Raw genomic sequence first — 15,076 nt, 5'->3', positions numbered from 1 at the left:
GGGAGGGGGCTCGTGCTGCCGGCGGGCCGGCAGGGGGCGCGGCGGCGGCGCGCGGGCAAGCGGGGGCGGGGCTTCTTCCGGCGGCGCGCGGCCAGTCCCGCCTCCCGCCTCCTGCGGCGGACGGGGCGCTAAGATGGCGGCGGGACAGGACCCCCCGGCCGCTGAGCCGTACCGGCCCAGCCGCTACGTCTCGCTGCCAGCCGAGCTCGATCACGCCACCTACGACGTGTCTCCGGAGAAACGCCGTGCCGAGGCCGAGCGCTTGGCTATCCGCGCCAGGCTCAAGCGGCAGTACCAGCTGCAGCTGAACAACCCTAACCCCCCGGCCATTATCGTGAGTGGGGCGGGGGGCGGGGGGCTTGGCCGCCTTACCCGGCGTCCCGCAGCCGGGCCCGGGCGTAGGTCCGGGCGGGGAAGGCGCTGGCCTGCCCGTGACCTTGGCCGGGAGGCAGCGGCGGGCTCTGTAGGCCCCAGCACGGCGGCGGGGGCAAAGCGTGAGCGGCGCTGCGCCCCTGGCCCCTCACAGCCGTTTTCTTTCCAACCCAGGAAAATCCTGCCTTGCTCCGGTGGTCCTATGCCAGGACATACAACATCTACCCGACTTTCCGCCCGACCCCCAAGACATCCTTTCTAGGAGTTGTTTGGGCGATAGGCCCCGTCCTCTTCTGGTCTGCCGTCTTCAAATATGACAGGGTAAGTCAGCTGCCGAGACTGAACGTCAGCGACCGCCAGATTGTGAAATGTCCGTTGGCCTGGAGGCTTAATTGGTGGGACCCTTTTGCACCTAAGAATGTTTATACCGTTAAAGTAAGGAGGGAAGGCTGATACTGAGCCTGCTGTCTCAAAAGCCTCATTAACTGGTTGCAAAGTCCAGTTGCGTGAAGAGCCCTGTATTGCGCCCTTGGGTATGGCCAGTCGCAGTTTCTCTGATCAGTGTATTTTACTGTAATAAAGCTCTCTGTAGCACTGGCAGTGTAAATCAGTCATAACAGACTTATTTTCAGTTGTTGACGTGCAGTAACTAAGCTTTCTAAAATAAATAAATAGGGAGCTTATGGATGACAGAGCTAGCAACATCTCTGTGAATTGCTTGACCGTTTCCCTAATCTCATGAAGCAAAAGGGGAGGAGTACTTCGTGCCAATTGCAGTGTCTGATCTCAGAGATTCTGGAAGGTTTATCTTGCTTCTGTTCTAACTCCTGAAATGTGGGTGTCAGAACCTGACTAATGATAGATCATTCTGAAAAACCTCAGCTATATACATAGATAAGAACATGCTAGGTTACTGGCAGACAGTGGTTGCTTTTACTAGTGAATTTGTGGCTATTGTAAAACACTTATTTCCCTCTTATGCACAAAAGTAGCATTTTTAGATCAAGTCATAAACTGAGAAGCACAAACATCAATTAAAATGAAGAGTAGTTGTAGGGAACGCTTGCTGGGATGAATTGAAAATACAGGTTTTAGGAAACATGCTGAGCATGTTGATATAAATGTTTTTGACACTTCGGCATCTCAGCAGTATTTTGTCATACTGGTTTTGTTTTACATGTGAAACCATGAAGTGTGGCTTAGCATGTGAGTTCTTGAAAATAAACCTGCGTGAGTGGAACCTAGACATCCTTGCCTGGGAATATTTAAGCTGAAGTCTTTAATGTAGTCTCCAGAACAACTTGTTTTCCTTTTATTCTAGTTCCCTTACTGATGTTTGGGGGATTTTTCTTGGTTTTCTGGTAGTATATGAAGCTCAATAGCTATTATACTTTTTTTTTTTCTTTTTTCCTGAGGGGTGTTTGCTGTGTTCTGGGAAAGCAAGAGACAAATTGCTGAGTCTTAAGCAAATGTGGTTTTATCCAGCAGAAGGAATTGGGGCAATATCTGCAATGTCTCAGTCTCTGTACCGTAACAGTACTTGTCAGAAAGGTACATGACTGCAGAGTGAGATACAAATGGGCTGAAAGTGAACACAGGCACATTAAGGCGAGGTATTTCTCCATAATTGGATCTCTAAGCTGGATTATTCAGCCAGAAGGAGGAAGCAGAAACTAAATGTATAAATTAACTGCGACACAACTAATGTAGTGAAAAACGCATCACAGGAATTGGTCTCTGTTGGCCTGTGAGAGTGGCTAGGTGTGCAGAGGTCAATCTGAGCACATTTTCTGTGGCTGGTAGGTGAATCTAAATGCCTTGTTCTTTTGTTAACCATAACAGGTGTTACCAGAGTTTGCTTATGGAAACATTTAGGTAGGAAAAGACCCTTAAGATCATATGTGGTGCTGTCTTCCTGTAGTCCATGCTATAATACTAAATGGGTTTTCTCTTATCCCAGGCTGATTGAAACTTCTCTAATAGGATAATGATGAATGTTCTCTTTCTTCCACAGGATCGTAAAGAGAAGCTTATCCGAGAGGGTAAATACGAGCGACCGTTCAGTGTATTTTAAGCTCCTGGAACTGCAGTGCTGTTCATGGGATATAAATAAGATATATTGTATGCTGACATTTCTCCTTGATTAGAATAAATCTTAATTGCTTATTGGTTGTCTTGTGTCTTTAACAATTATAGAAAGTGCAAAAATGCAGGATCTTTGTATCTAATGCAGATTGATACAGAGAGAATGTTCTGAACTCAACCAGTGTACTCCTTTGGTCTACACACAGAGGCTCCTTTTAAAGCATGGAAGTTGCTGCTGTCAGAGCAACACAGGCTGAAAGTTAAAATTAGTAGCAGCCTAAAATGTTAAGCAAGCCCAAACAGTTTCCTAAAGAACTATTAATTGCTTACTAGGTATTTCTTCCTGTTGTTGGTTTGACTATGTAGTTTGCCCTAATTGGATATAAGCAAGTTCTGTGATACGTTTTTAATAACTTTAGAAGTCTGCTTGCCTGTTCTCAGTAAGTTGAGTTAATTTTTATTTTCCCTAATAAAATAGAAGCCTGAACCATGTGTTTATTACAACAAAATTCTGGATAAAATTATACCACACCTGGAAATAGTGAGCCTAACATTGTCATGCTATAGGTGACTAGCCTTTCCACTCATTCTGTGATTCTTGTGAGTGGGAGACAAGAAGTAAAAAGATAAGGATGATTATTTTTGATGCTGCTTCCTTTACAGTATAGGAGAATTCCATTTCATCCTTGCAAATGGGCTGTGATTTAAAAAAAAAAAAACAAACACAAAAAAACCCCGCCAAGCCTAACAACCTTGTCTCTGCAAAGGTGCCTTCTCTGCTTATGCTTATAAGAAACAAGTCTTTTCTGCCCAGGTTAACTGGTATAGAGAGCTCTGGATCTGTTACTGTCAAAGTGCTGAAATGGGAGTGCAAGGAAAAGATTTTTAATATGGGCTTGAATTTTCACATGGCCTGTAAGTGCCTTCATGATCCAAACCCCCTCATTCTTCAGACATTGTATGGGAGCGGTTTCTTCCCAAATGTTGAGGTCAATGCTGAAACCTCAGTTTGATGTAAAATCGGAAAACTTCCCTCTGCCCGCTGGTAAAGCGGCCTGTGCGAAGTCAGCAAAAGCAGCACTGCCCCATATAAGGGCAATAATACAGTCCATGTGAAGTCCCTCTCCATCAGTGAGTCAATGAGCTTTTTCACATCATCACAGAATGGCTGAGGTTGAAAGCGACCTTGGGGGGGTCATCTGGTCCAACTGCTCAAGCAGGGCTACCTGGAGCACGTTGTCCAGGATGATGTCCCCAGGGCCTTTTGAGTATCTCCAACGATCAAGACTCCACAACCTCTTTGGTAACCCTCACAGTAAAAATGTGTTTCCTGATACATTTTTTATTTATTTATTTTAAAGTTTATTTTTGTAGCTCTTCTCCTTCCTGCCTGGGTCATGAAATGTTCAGGCTGTGGGGAGCTGGGTACCAGCGCTGCGTGCAGCAGCTGTGCAAAGCCATGGCCTGCTTTTGCAATCCTGTATGTGCTCCTAGGAACGCTCCTGCACCTGCCGCTGCAGCTTGTTCTGCTAGCTGAACTAAAGCAAACCCAGATCATTCTCTCTGCAGAACAGCTTCTAAAAGGCTGTCACAAATGATATTACAAGATACGGCTGTGGGTCAGTGCAGAGAGGCATCAATGCATGGGGAAAGTGGTATTTAGGGAAAGAAATAATTGCTTGTCTGAGCATGCTAAATTAACTATCTTCCTGCTGCCACAAAATAATTTGATCTCCCAGGACCCATTTCCTCAGCTAATTGGAACTTGGGTTGCCACACACGTAAATTCTGCCTCACAGCTGTATTTGTTTCAGGCCAGCTGAGCCAGCGGTTGGGGATGGGCTGCAGACGAGTGCGGTGCCTCTGGTTTCTTAAGCCAGCCTCGGACCGATGCTTGTGGTACCTGCCACAGCCCTTTGCAGATGAGTGTCTGATGCTGCGTCCCTGCAGATTTGAGCGTGGTGCTCAGGGAAAGGCTGCCCTACTTTCTCTTGATATTTTGCAGAACTCTCCTTGCTGTTTTCTTGGAAGGAACGAGCGTGCTGTGCTGCTGGAGGTGGGGTTGGTGGCGTGGGGGGGTGGTGCTGGGTGCGTAGAGGAAGGAATGGGGAGTTTCCCTTCAGGAAATGTAGGGTGAAGACAGGAGCATGAATGTGCCTCGTGGAATTTTACCCTTGACTGATGTGTTACCAGCCGTGTGTGCCTTCAGTGATGAGACTATAGCAAGAGAAACTCAAGCCTGCAGGTCACTGGATGATAAATTTGGTCCCAAACAGAAAACAAGCTTTTCCCCTCTGCCTGTGAAATGTTTAGACCTCATTTATCCCCAGATCAGTCTGTTTAAATCAGCTTCTCTGGCAAATTGATTCTCTGGAACATCCTTTTCTAAGCTGGCTATTTTATAGTAAACATCTCCCTGCAGATGTGATAATGTAACACTTTGCTCAAAGCTCATGGTTTCCAACACCCCCCCACCCCACCCCACCCCACCCCACCCCCACCCCCACCCCCTCTCCACAAGGATCTGGTACAGATCCAAAACTGATGATGGATGTAACAGACTGAAGTTAGGTGTTGCAGCTCTCCATTTCCTTCTCTTTTGGAATAATAGGGATTGTTTCTCTTGGGAAGGGAGAAGCACAGATCCCGATGGCACCAAGCTTAGTATCTTTCACATGGGTGTGTGCTGAAGTCAGGCCTGAGGGCCGGGGGGCCTGGGCTGTGCTCCTGGTTCCCACCCAACCTGGATCCTCGCTTTCTGCCTCTACCCTATGGAACTCACTGCCTGGGGGTGAGGTTTGCAGACTCCAGTGCATTTTGATGTCCTCCATGACATTGTCTGCATTTGAGCTTTCTTCCAGGTACCTTCCCAGGAGCAAATGCCTGGACCGGCTAGATAAGCCCTTCCACATTTGCTGTGCTGCGAATTAGCGCTGAACTAGGGAGGGAATTTGTCAAGTGCTGACGTGAGGAGTCGATGTTGAAGGATAGCCAGAGCATGGGGTTGGAAAGGAACCTTTCCATCACTTAGCAGTGAAGCACTGTGGATTCTCCAACCTTTTCTAATTTACGGTCTACTTTCCTGACCACCAAGTCTTTCCTTGGCAATCCTCCACAGAACAGCAGGCTGGAGCGGCCTGCTCGAATAGGAGGCTTAGGTCTGGTAGATCCTTCGGCTCTGTTTGTAAAGCTCTCCCCCTACAGAGAGCACAAAATGCTTTGGGGATCCCTGTCTTCTCCCTCTGGCAGACACATTTGGGGTGGTATTTTCAGGAGGCGCTGTGAGCGGGGGGCTGGCTGTCACCTCATGTCCACACCAGGTACAGCATTCACACCACCTACATGTGGTGAGAGCCGCGCAAGCACTTCAGCTTCAGTGTGTCACCAGGAAAGCTTTAATTGGTAAGAATAATGGTGGTTTTAAACGGCATTGCCAAATGCATTGGGGATTTTCGTGGCTTGGTGGCTGCTGGAAATGCCGTTCTGTGCTCGAGCACTCCGCATTGCCGGAGCCGAGTGCGGCACCACAAGTCGGTACGCTGGATTTCCCTGCCTTCACTCACGTATTGCAAACAACAAATACTTCTCTTTACTTGCACTTAGGATTGAAATGGCTTTTCAGAGGTTCCCAGCACTTGTAGTAGTTTTTATCTAGGCGGTTGGAGGTCTGGAGGCCCCATTTGGTGACGGCGAGGCTGAGGGACGATTCGAACATGAATGCCTGTTGGGAAGAGGGAAGATAGGTTAGGGCAAAGGAGAAAAGGTTTAAATCCAGGCAAGGTGGCCCTGCTCCACCGCAACAGGATTTTGTACGTGTGGTCCAGCACTGCCAAATTCTGCCTCCTGGCTGATTAACCCAGGGGCAGAAAGCTCTTCAGAGCTGGCATCGCGACGCTGGTATTAACCAGGTCTCAAGAGTGACTCTGTGCTCCCTGCAGCCCCAGGAAAGCCAAGTTGTTCCAAAAGCTCTAGTTCAAGGTTCTGTTGGTGATCATCATTAGATTTTAGGGGGTGGAGAAAGGAGGACACTCAGGGGTTTTTCTTCTTTGTCCATAGGCTAAGACCAAAATTAAATTAATCAGCATGAAAATTCCCAGCTTCCTGCTCAGGCAACAGTTTATGTGGGCAGATGATCAAAGCTGCCTGGCATCACATGTCTCCAAGGCAGCTCCTGGGAGCTGAGCAGTGCGGGAGGTGAGTGCTGCAGCAGTTTGGTCCGAGTACTTTTCCAGGTTGCCAGCAAGAAGCCAGGCTGTGCTTTGAAGGCGGCACTGTGCCATGCTGTATTCAAAATCCTCTAGCTCCCTTGGCTCCTTACCATGGTCCCTTCCGCAACCCTCTCAGGCTCCAGCTTGGCTTTGCTCGCCTTCTCAAAACAGTCGGCATCTGGCCCGTGCGGAGTCATCATGCTGTGCAAGCTGGCCCCTCCGGGCTGGAAACCTTCCTCCTTTGCTTCATAGTGGCCTTTGATGAGCCCCATGAACTCGCTCATGCAGTTCCCTGCAGGAGGCATAGAGAAGAGGTTGCAAGGCAGAGTGGCCTGGAGGCATCGCAGCTGGGCCGTGAGCTCCTTGAAACCCACAAGCTAAGCTGGGCCAGACAGTGGAGCAGAGGTTTCTAAGCCAGGTATCGTGAGAGGATGCTGGGGATCCTGCAGGTGTGGCTTGGAAAGCTGTACAGGTTTTATTCCACTCTTAATTATCTGGATTCAGAAACAGAGCTCCCTACCGATGGTGCATCGATGCTGGCAGACCTGTGCTTTTCCTACTGCCTCGAGCTGCTTAAGTGCTACACCTGCCTACGGGCTGCGTGGTGGAACCTGATATTTACAGACTTGGATCAGAGATCTTAAAGCACTGGAAAGGGAGTTTTCCATCATCATCTCCACGGTACAGGCACAAAATGCCTGGCCAACAGTCTGGTGGGAGAGCCTGGTCTGCTGTCTCAGGTTATACGCATCAAATCATTTTGTTCGATATTCTTCTGTCACCTCCAGTGCAGTCAGGTGCTTATGCTTTTGTTTCACCTGTTATCCACCTATTTCTCAAGAGCCACTGTGTGCCCAAAGACAAGGAGCCAAATCCTGTCCTTCCCTGAGGAAGAATACTTCAAGTAGACCCTTTGAAACCAACGGAGTAATACACCACTAACTTAATTAAGGATGGCTGTGTCTAATCACTCACTGCTTACTGAGTTATGCTCCCTGTAAGTACTGTAACAACTGCCAGCCCAATCGCTCAGCTTTTTTTAGGACACCTGATGTGATTCATCTAAATAACACGACAACTTTCTGCTTAGTGGTCAGTTTTTGCAAAACCAGGACAGGCTTCTGTGGCTGTTATATATAGCCCTTTTAAACCACTAGTTCAGTCTTCGTTAAGTACAATCCAGGGTCTGAAATGTTTAACAACAATACTAATTTAGCTCAAAGCAGGGTTGGCCTATATACGTATGCAAACTTCCATTAATTTTCATCCCAGGCTGCCAGTGTCTCGTGTAAGACTGGATTGTTATGGGCTTTTCATTGACCCCGCTTGGCTCATTTGGACTGTGCAGACCCGAAGGGCTGGGTGGCCAGCGCTGCCGCAGCAGGGCTCACAGCAGCACAGAGGGAGAGTGGGCGGGTGAGTAGGAAACCAAGCTGGGACTTAAGACCTGAGCTGAGACCGGTTTCTTACTTGCTCACAGATGGCCTGTGTGACCCTCAGCGACTTAGGTGTGCCTCCATTCCCTGTCGGTGCAATAGCGTTGTCTTCTACAGGCAGGATGTTGTGAAGTTAAAATCCCTGAGTGGCCGTTAGATACCCAGTCCCAGCACGGTAAGAAGCATACAAGTACTGTCTCAGACATGGGGCAATATATGCCCACAGTATAAAAACTGCATCAGACATTTTCCAACCTGTGGTCCAAAGACTCTAGGAGTAATTCAGAGCCTCCAAGGATGTAGAAAGGTGACCAAGAGAAGTTGGTATTTATGAGCTGCACAGCCACCTTTGTGTGTAAAATTGTTGTGGTATCTAAGGCAAATATTTTTGGGCCACCGTTATTATATTTATACATGGGGCAAAGTTAGTGCAAGATGAAAACCGTGGCTCTGAGTGCACAAAATTCTCTGAACACAGGCTTTCCACTGCACCTGAGAAGAGGAGGCAACAGGGGGTTGCTGGCAAAAAAAATGGGCCTCTTGTGAAATATTTGGAGAGAGAAGAGTTCAGAGCACTGAACCTGTGCTACTGCCCCAGAACAAGATTCTCATCATGGCACTAATTTCAGAGGGAACCGATGTCCCCAGTGCCTTGATAACTGGCCATTGCGGTGCCTGCCTTACCCACTCAGGCTCTGCCCTCCGTGCCTGGGACGAGCAGACAACCAAGTGGCTCATCATGAACCCAGTGTTCAAGCCTATGGCCGAGGTACTGTGGTGGGGTGAGTAGCTGGGGTAGCTGTATGGGTGCGCTTAGAATCACAGCATGGACAAGAGAATGAGAGTTATTTCAGCTGTCTGCTACCACGAACCAAGCAAGGTTGAACAGCTTCATGTTCGTTAGGGCTCACGACGCATCCATGGGACATTAGCACAGCTCTGCTGATGGGCAGCAAAGTAATTGTGGTTAACTAGGACTGTGTCTCACCTTTTAGGGTCTAAAAAAAGTGACTTGACACTATCCCAGCCAGTCAGGAGACCTGTTTCCATGTGGGATTCATTATTGCAAATGAAAGCAGGAGGACAGGCCAGGACTTTGCTGGTGGGATTTAGCCAGGTGGCTGCATAGCTGCCTGCTGTGCTTGCAAGTGCCACTAATTCTGCCAGCCCCCAAGATGCTTGGAGATATGTCTGAGTAACAGGAGGAGCTGGCTATTAAACTGTGGTTAGTAAGTGTGCAGAAAGCCTCTCAGCAATTCAAAGTGACCACAGTGCAACCTCAATAGCTTCTGAGATGGGGCCTTTTAGCTGTTGCCAAAAGGGGTGCAGGATGGGCGAGAGTCCCCCCTCGGTCTCGCAGGGCAGGGTGCCCCATCCCCACCCTGAAGGACGGTCCCATCTGGGGAATTGGATTTCTAGCAGCCATTCATTTCAACACATGGCCATGCTCTGCCAAGATGAAACCAAAAACTACCCAAAAGAAATTAGCTCTGGTGATGGCAGCCAAATCCCCAAACCCTCAACCAACTCTCTGCCTGAGAAGGAGCCCAGTTCCTGATCTCTGGCTCCTTACATCCCAGGGGTACTTCCATCACTGTGTGGGAGATGAAGGAGGGCTCAGGAGAGCCAGCTCTCCTTTGCTGTAACTCTGATCTTGCCCTACGAGTGGCCTTGGGCAGCTTGACACACCTCTGCGCTTCTCACCACTTGTGGTATCGTGTCTTCCTTTCTCCTGTTCTTTGTCTATATACTCTAGTGAGCTATTAAGGAATTCATGGATGACAGGACAATTTCTGACACACTTGTGCAATGCCAAGTTCATTCCCACCCCGTCTCTGTGGGAGCCCCTTGAGTACAGGCACATCCATCTATGCAGACGCAGCCAGTCCTCACCCCTAAGTTTTTCTGAGATGCTCTAAATAGGAACATCTTTGGATTTGTTCATTTTCCAGGGAGGACTGACTGGCTCCGAGCAGCTGACTGCAACTGTGCCAAAGGCAGCCTGTCAGACTGCTTCTTCCCTGCGCCTGCTCTCAAAGAAACAGGGCTTGTTTTCTTTCTGCAGCCTTGTACTCAGGAAGAACCAAGGAGGAGCAGACATACGGTGGTAGTATGGTGGCCGGAAGGTGTTGTTAGCCACCCCCCATCGCGGGGGGAATATGACAAAGTCAGCGAGTGCCACTCCAGGACGGGTCGACTTGGCTGTCAGGACGGTGAAGATAGAAGGATCCTGAAAAAAGAAAAGCAAAAAGCATGAAGGAGAGCAGGGCTCAGAGCTGTCCGCTCCGGTCAGCCAGCCGGTAAACCTGACCGACACAGCCTCTCCCTTGCCTAAACACTTCTACCACCTGCACCGCGTGGTGCGGATGAGATTTGTGACCCTGTATGACAGCACCCAGCATCTCGATCCCATGCTGAACATGGGGGGAAGACATGGGAACGTGTGGCTCTTCCTACGAGCAGCTTTGGAGAGCCCTCGCTGCCCCAAGCACAACACCCTCAGTGCTGGAGGCACGGGTGGGGGCAGTCCTGCAAGGCAGGGTGCTGTAATTCCAGAAGCAGTCTCCAGCACTCCTCCCACCACAAGACCATAGCTCTTCCTTAGCTGGTTACAGAGGACAGGAACATCCTGCTGGAGCCATTTAGCCTCACCGCCCTGTTAGTTTACAAACAGGGAGAACAAATTTCAGATAAATCGTGGCTTGCTGCAAGGATTTTTGAAGCCTCTGGTCCACTAAAGTGATTTCTGGGCTTTGATCTCAAAACCATCCTTCTCCTGGCAGGTTTTTCTGGAGTTTAAACAATGCTTTCTGTTGGTTTTCTCACTAGAAATGCTCCAGTCTCCTTGCACACCCACTTACAGAAGCAGCACTGAGAGATGGCATCGCTGTGGGCGCCTCTCCCACGGGGCTGGTTTCCTTTTTAGAAGAGCTGCTCACATTAGTTTGGGCTTTATTTATTTTCTGTGAGATCTAGAAATTATTGCAATGAAAGCTGCCAGCTCTTGAAATGAATTTCAGTGCTGGGCTCGGAGGCAGCAGGGGAAGGAGGCTGTGCAACTGCAAGAAAGAAACTGAGGCAAGAATTTGAAGCAGAAGTCTTTTTGCTGAGTTGCATGTTGTGTGTTGGCTTCAGCATTCAGCCCTTCTCCAGGGTGCAGAAATTCTATGCTAAGCTGCTTAAAGCTGTTTAAGAAGCCGATCAACCTCCAGTTACGTCTTTCTACCACAAAAGAGGTGGTCTTTCTCTACAAGGGCTTGGTTTGGGTCCAGGGAAAGCAGTGCAAGAGATTTCAGACTGTTTCTTAGAGCACAACGTGTTTTTTAACGAGTGCTGAGCCCTTGGAGCTCGAGGTGATTTATCCACAAAGCATCGCTTTGCTTTACCCAGCTTCAGAACTTACCGCGTGGTCAAAAGCAACAGAATTAATGACCATGAATTTTTCCAGATGGTACTTGTACGGTGTGTAGTTCCCATGCCAGGCTACAACGTTGAAGGGGGAGAAATCCTACCAAAGCAGAGAGGTGGAGGGTTACTGTACACGGCCTGCCAACTTGCTGCACATATGCAGGGCGATGCTTTTTCCCAAATTCAAAATGGGTTAGTGGCGGGGAGAGTTGTGGTGGCAGCCTGGAGTACGAAGCCTTCAGGCACAGCCCGACATCGCAAGGATGTGATTTTCCTCAGCGTTTCCATTCGTGAGCCTCAGCCCTCCCCTGGGGCTTGGTCTCTAAGGGCTTCTGAGTGTCCAGGCAGCACCTGAACCAGGCCAGCTGGCTGCCACGTGGGCTCTCGGTGAGGAAACACTGGCTTTCCACAGCAGCCCCAGCTCCTCTTTTCTACTCTGCCACTACAAACACACGGAAACACTGAGGCAAAGACCATGGTTGAGTCTTTGGGCAACCAAGTCTTCACAAACATTTTTTTTTAAGATGAAGGAAGCAAGAAAGCAGGGGCTCAGTCCTGCTCCGCTTAACCCAGCAGGACCTCCCAAGACTACGTGCATGTGACTGAGTTGCACATCCCAGGTCATTTACTGGCAGTCACTGTGCTCCAGTGTTCCCTCTTCTCCCGGAGCATCCTCACCTGCTGGGCTGAAAACAGCTTGCCCTGGTACTTGCTGATCACCGTGTAGCCCCCCGGCACTTGGCGGTCCTCAAACCATGCAACGGGCACCAAGAAGTCCCGTGGGTTGGCCAGGCCATTGGCTCCTGTGGAAAAAAAAAAAAAAAAGAGAAATGCCTGAGCTCTTGGGCCACCTGCTAGCACAGCGAGAGGCTGCTGCAACTTTCTGGCTTTGTGGGTGCCTTTCTGCAGTTTGAATGACCTCACTGCTTCTTGGCCCACAGCGAAACCTGACATGGTCATGTACTTCTCGTGCTCCTATAAGTAGGTAATTGTAGTACATCCTAGAGTTTAAGTCCATGCTCCCCTTATGTGACTAAGACAGGTCTCCCCTCGTTGCCTGCTGAACATGATTAGCATGTCATCCTCGATTAAAGTCATGCAACAACTAGGAATTAATCAAAAAATGGAGGGTGAGTGGCTCTCTGTTCCCAGACACCCTGCTGGTTGGACACTTAGCCATGCAGAAGTTAGAGGCATGTAATGAGGGGTCCAGATAAACTTCTGAATGCTTGCAAAAAGAGTAATAAAATAAGAGATAGTGGTACCTACAGACTCTGGGCACACTGAGCAGTTGGTTAGTGTGAGGAGTGCGTTTTCAAAGTGCAAAGCACCATATGGGTGCCAAAGCATTCTTCTTCTTCTCATTAGTATTATTGTTACAAAGTGGGTTTGAATTTCTTAGATAAAAATGCAGACATTACTACCTGCTGCGAAGGTTTAACAGTCAGTGCTTTCCTCCAGCTGTCATTTTTCAAGGGAAAAGTGAAGTCAGAATAAAGTAAGACCGAAATACAAAGGATCTTGGTCTCTGAGGGGAAGGCAGGTAGGTGGTGAGAAGAGGAGCTCTTATAATTGCCACCTCCTGAAAAAGTTTACAGGCAAGTGCACTCATTTTCTTTTCTCCAGAAAATAAACCTTATAATAGATTCCTGCCTTCTGGACTGGGCGGGGTGGCGGGGGGGTGGGGGGGGTGGGGGTGCAGCAAGAAAAGTTTGGAGGCCAGCATTCCAGGGGTAAGGAAGATGAAATAACTGGAGCTGAGAACCTCCAGAAAGCTACCTGGGAAATCACAGCGAGGATGGTGGGGCTTCAGGTGCCATGCACCCTTGCCGTACCTTTGCTGCGGCAGCCAGAGGCTGTGCCTTTGCTACCCGTCATTGCCCAGCCCAGGGGCAGCTGGCAGAGGGTCTGTGTGTCACAAGAGCTACACCTGTGCTGGCCGAAAGTGGATCTGGGGCACAACACAGAGGTGCAAATGTGGTGCTGGTCTGAGTCCTGTGCCTCTGCTGCTTATTTTCTTGATTTCTAATTCTCCGAGGGGAATAGCTTCTGACACTAAGGCACTCTGTATTCTAGAGCTCTAGGTGCCTCTGTCAACAGAGGTGGGGGGAAGAAACACACCTGACTAAATCTAAAATTGGGCTCCAAGAGTATCTGCTGCCTCTGAAATCTGCCTTTCCCTTCACTGGGTGAATTCCCTCCTATCGCTCCAGCGTATGCCATGTCTGTTTGTAAGAGGCCTCAGCGACAACTGCCTTTTGAGTTTCTTTTGGCAGGAACATGTTCAGAGCCAGCAGACGGGGACTCCCAGACCAGAAGGGTAGAGAGAAAGTGGGAAAGAGGATGGGAGAGAAACGGTCTCCAGTGCCAGGGGGATCTCAGAACGACTGGGTTGTCACATTTTTTGGGGGGGATGCTTGCTCTGCTGGGGAGTAACAGTGCTGGGATAGAAAGCATCTTCGTGAAGGAGGGTGTGCGTGGGAGGATGTATTACATAGGGTATCAAAAGATGGGTTGGGACTTGCAGTTCTTGCCTGTCCCTATGAATTTCACTGTAAGTCTGATGGGAGATTGTTACCGATGGGTCCCAGGTCAGGCAGCTCGAAGTGTGCCCCGTACACCTCCAGGATGTAACCTCGGGTCTCTCCAAACACCTCCACGCTGAAACGCATTCCTTGCTGGAAAATAAAGGAAGATACTAGGATCCTCCCAGGATCGGAGGTTTGCTGACAGACCTTGAACAGCTGAATGCAGAAGCTGGCTTGCTTCAACATCGGGCTCTGAGCCACAGGCAAGGCGCAGTCAGCTTACCTGGATGACACAGATTTCGTTGGGCTCCACTAGCATTTTCCCAAACTCAGTTGTGATGAGCAGTTTCCCTTGCTGGGGCACTGTGGAAACAAAATACAGGCAGAGGAGCTGAAGTAACGTGGTGATTGCCACCTTCTCTGTCCCCCCAGAGCACCCAGGCTCCAAGGCAGAGCATCGGGCCTGTTCTGACCCTGCTTCACAGCGGGACCGGGCTCCCTCGCCTGTGTGGAGCCTGTGGCAGAGATGCCCATGCTGGATGCAGAGTTTCCAGACCAGCCCCGTGGCCTCCACGTCACACAGGTACCTGCTTGAGGCTTGGCCATCCATCACCTCGTGGTCCCTTGATGGAGCATTTGTGCCACAGCCCAAATAAATGGGACTTGCTGTGGTTTTGGCCATACGTGTCTGTCTCATGACCTTCACGCTAAAATGGTGCACATGCCCATCCTTGTCATAACTGTGGTGGCATGAGATGGCTGGGAATAACTAATTCTCCCTACTGCTGAGGGTGGGAGCAATGCTTCAATAACATCTGCAGTTTTCCATGACTGTCCTGGCGCAGGGGAGCTCACATTTTGACTTAAAAACCTAGCAGATTTACAACACCTGCCCTAGCACTTTTACTTCACGGTAGTGAGGGAGGTGAGTGAGAACAATTTAATAGCTATTTGATGGGGAAAATGTTTCTGTTGGTGACCTGAAGGCATTTCTGTCCCTCGGTCAACCAAGAAACAAGCAAATATCAGACTTACGATA

The 15,076-nt window shown here is 49.2% G+C and overlaps 2 protein-coding genes across 2 annotated transcripts in view; one reads left to right on the top strand and one right to left on the bottom strand.

Moving 5' to 3' along the window:
* The first annotated feature begins 88 nt into the window (after positions 1–88).
* Positions 89–2,538, top strand: NDUFB4 (NADH:ubiquinone oxidoreductase subunit B4). Its single transcript, XM_080391221.1, has 3 exons — positions 89–334; positions 547–693; positions 2,387–2,538. Exons 1-3 carry the CDS (start codon positions 134–136, stop codon positions 2,444–2,446), a joined length of 408 nt encoding a protein of 135 aa, XP_080247347.1. The 5' UTR covers positions 89–133; the 3' UTR covers positions 2,447–2,538.
* Positions 2,539–3,643: 1,105 nt separating this feature from the next.
* Positions 3,644–15,076, bottom strand: part of HGD (homogentisate 1,2-dioxygenase) — a gene marked incomplete at its 5' end in the record, with an annotated part of 29,759 nt that continues 18,326 nt past the window's right edge. Inside the window, 7 exons of the mRNA XM_080391592.1 lie at positions 3,644–6,178; positions 6,776–6,957; positions 10,205–10,331; positions 11,505–11,609; positions 12,188–12,312; positions 14,088–14,187; positions 14,321–14,400. Coding sequence (XP_080247718.1) covers positions 6,047–6,178; positions 6,776–6,957; positions 10,205–10,331; positions 11,505–11,609; positions 12,188–12,312; positions 14,088–14,187; positions 14,321–14,400 — 851 coding nt within the window. The 3' untranslated portion in view covers positions 3,644–6,046. The remainder of the gene's footprint in view (positions 6,179–6,775; positions 6,958–10,204; positions 10,332–11,504; positions 11,610–12,187; positions 12,313–14,087; positions 14,188–14,320; positions 14,401–15,076) is intronic.

The sequence above is a fragment of the Falco punctatus genome, assembly GCF_963210335.1.
Source record: "Falco punctatus genome assembly, chromosome: 6".
Classification (NCBI taxonomy): Eukaryota; Metazoa; Chordata; class Aves; order Falconiformes; family Falconidae; genus Falco; species Falco punctatus.
This window is presented reverse-complemented; position numbering and strand designations above follow the sequence as displayed.

Bases quoted from the DNA above. Each gene is read 5' to 3' on its own strand.
- NDUFB4 (XM_080391221.1), top strand. From the start codon at position 134: ATGGCGGCGGGACAGGACCCCCCGGCCGCTGAGCCGTACCGGCCCAGC. The intron at 335-546 runs GTGAGTGGGGCG...TTTCCAACCCAG, and splicing joins CTAACCCCCCGGCCATTATC to GAAAATCCTGCCTTGCTCCG. The intron at 694-2,386 runs GTAAGTCAGCTG...TTTCTTCCACAG, and splicing joins CCGTCTTCAAATATGACAGG to GATCGTAAAGAGAAGCTTAT.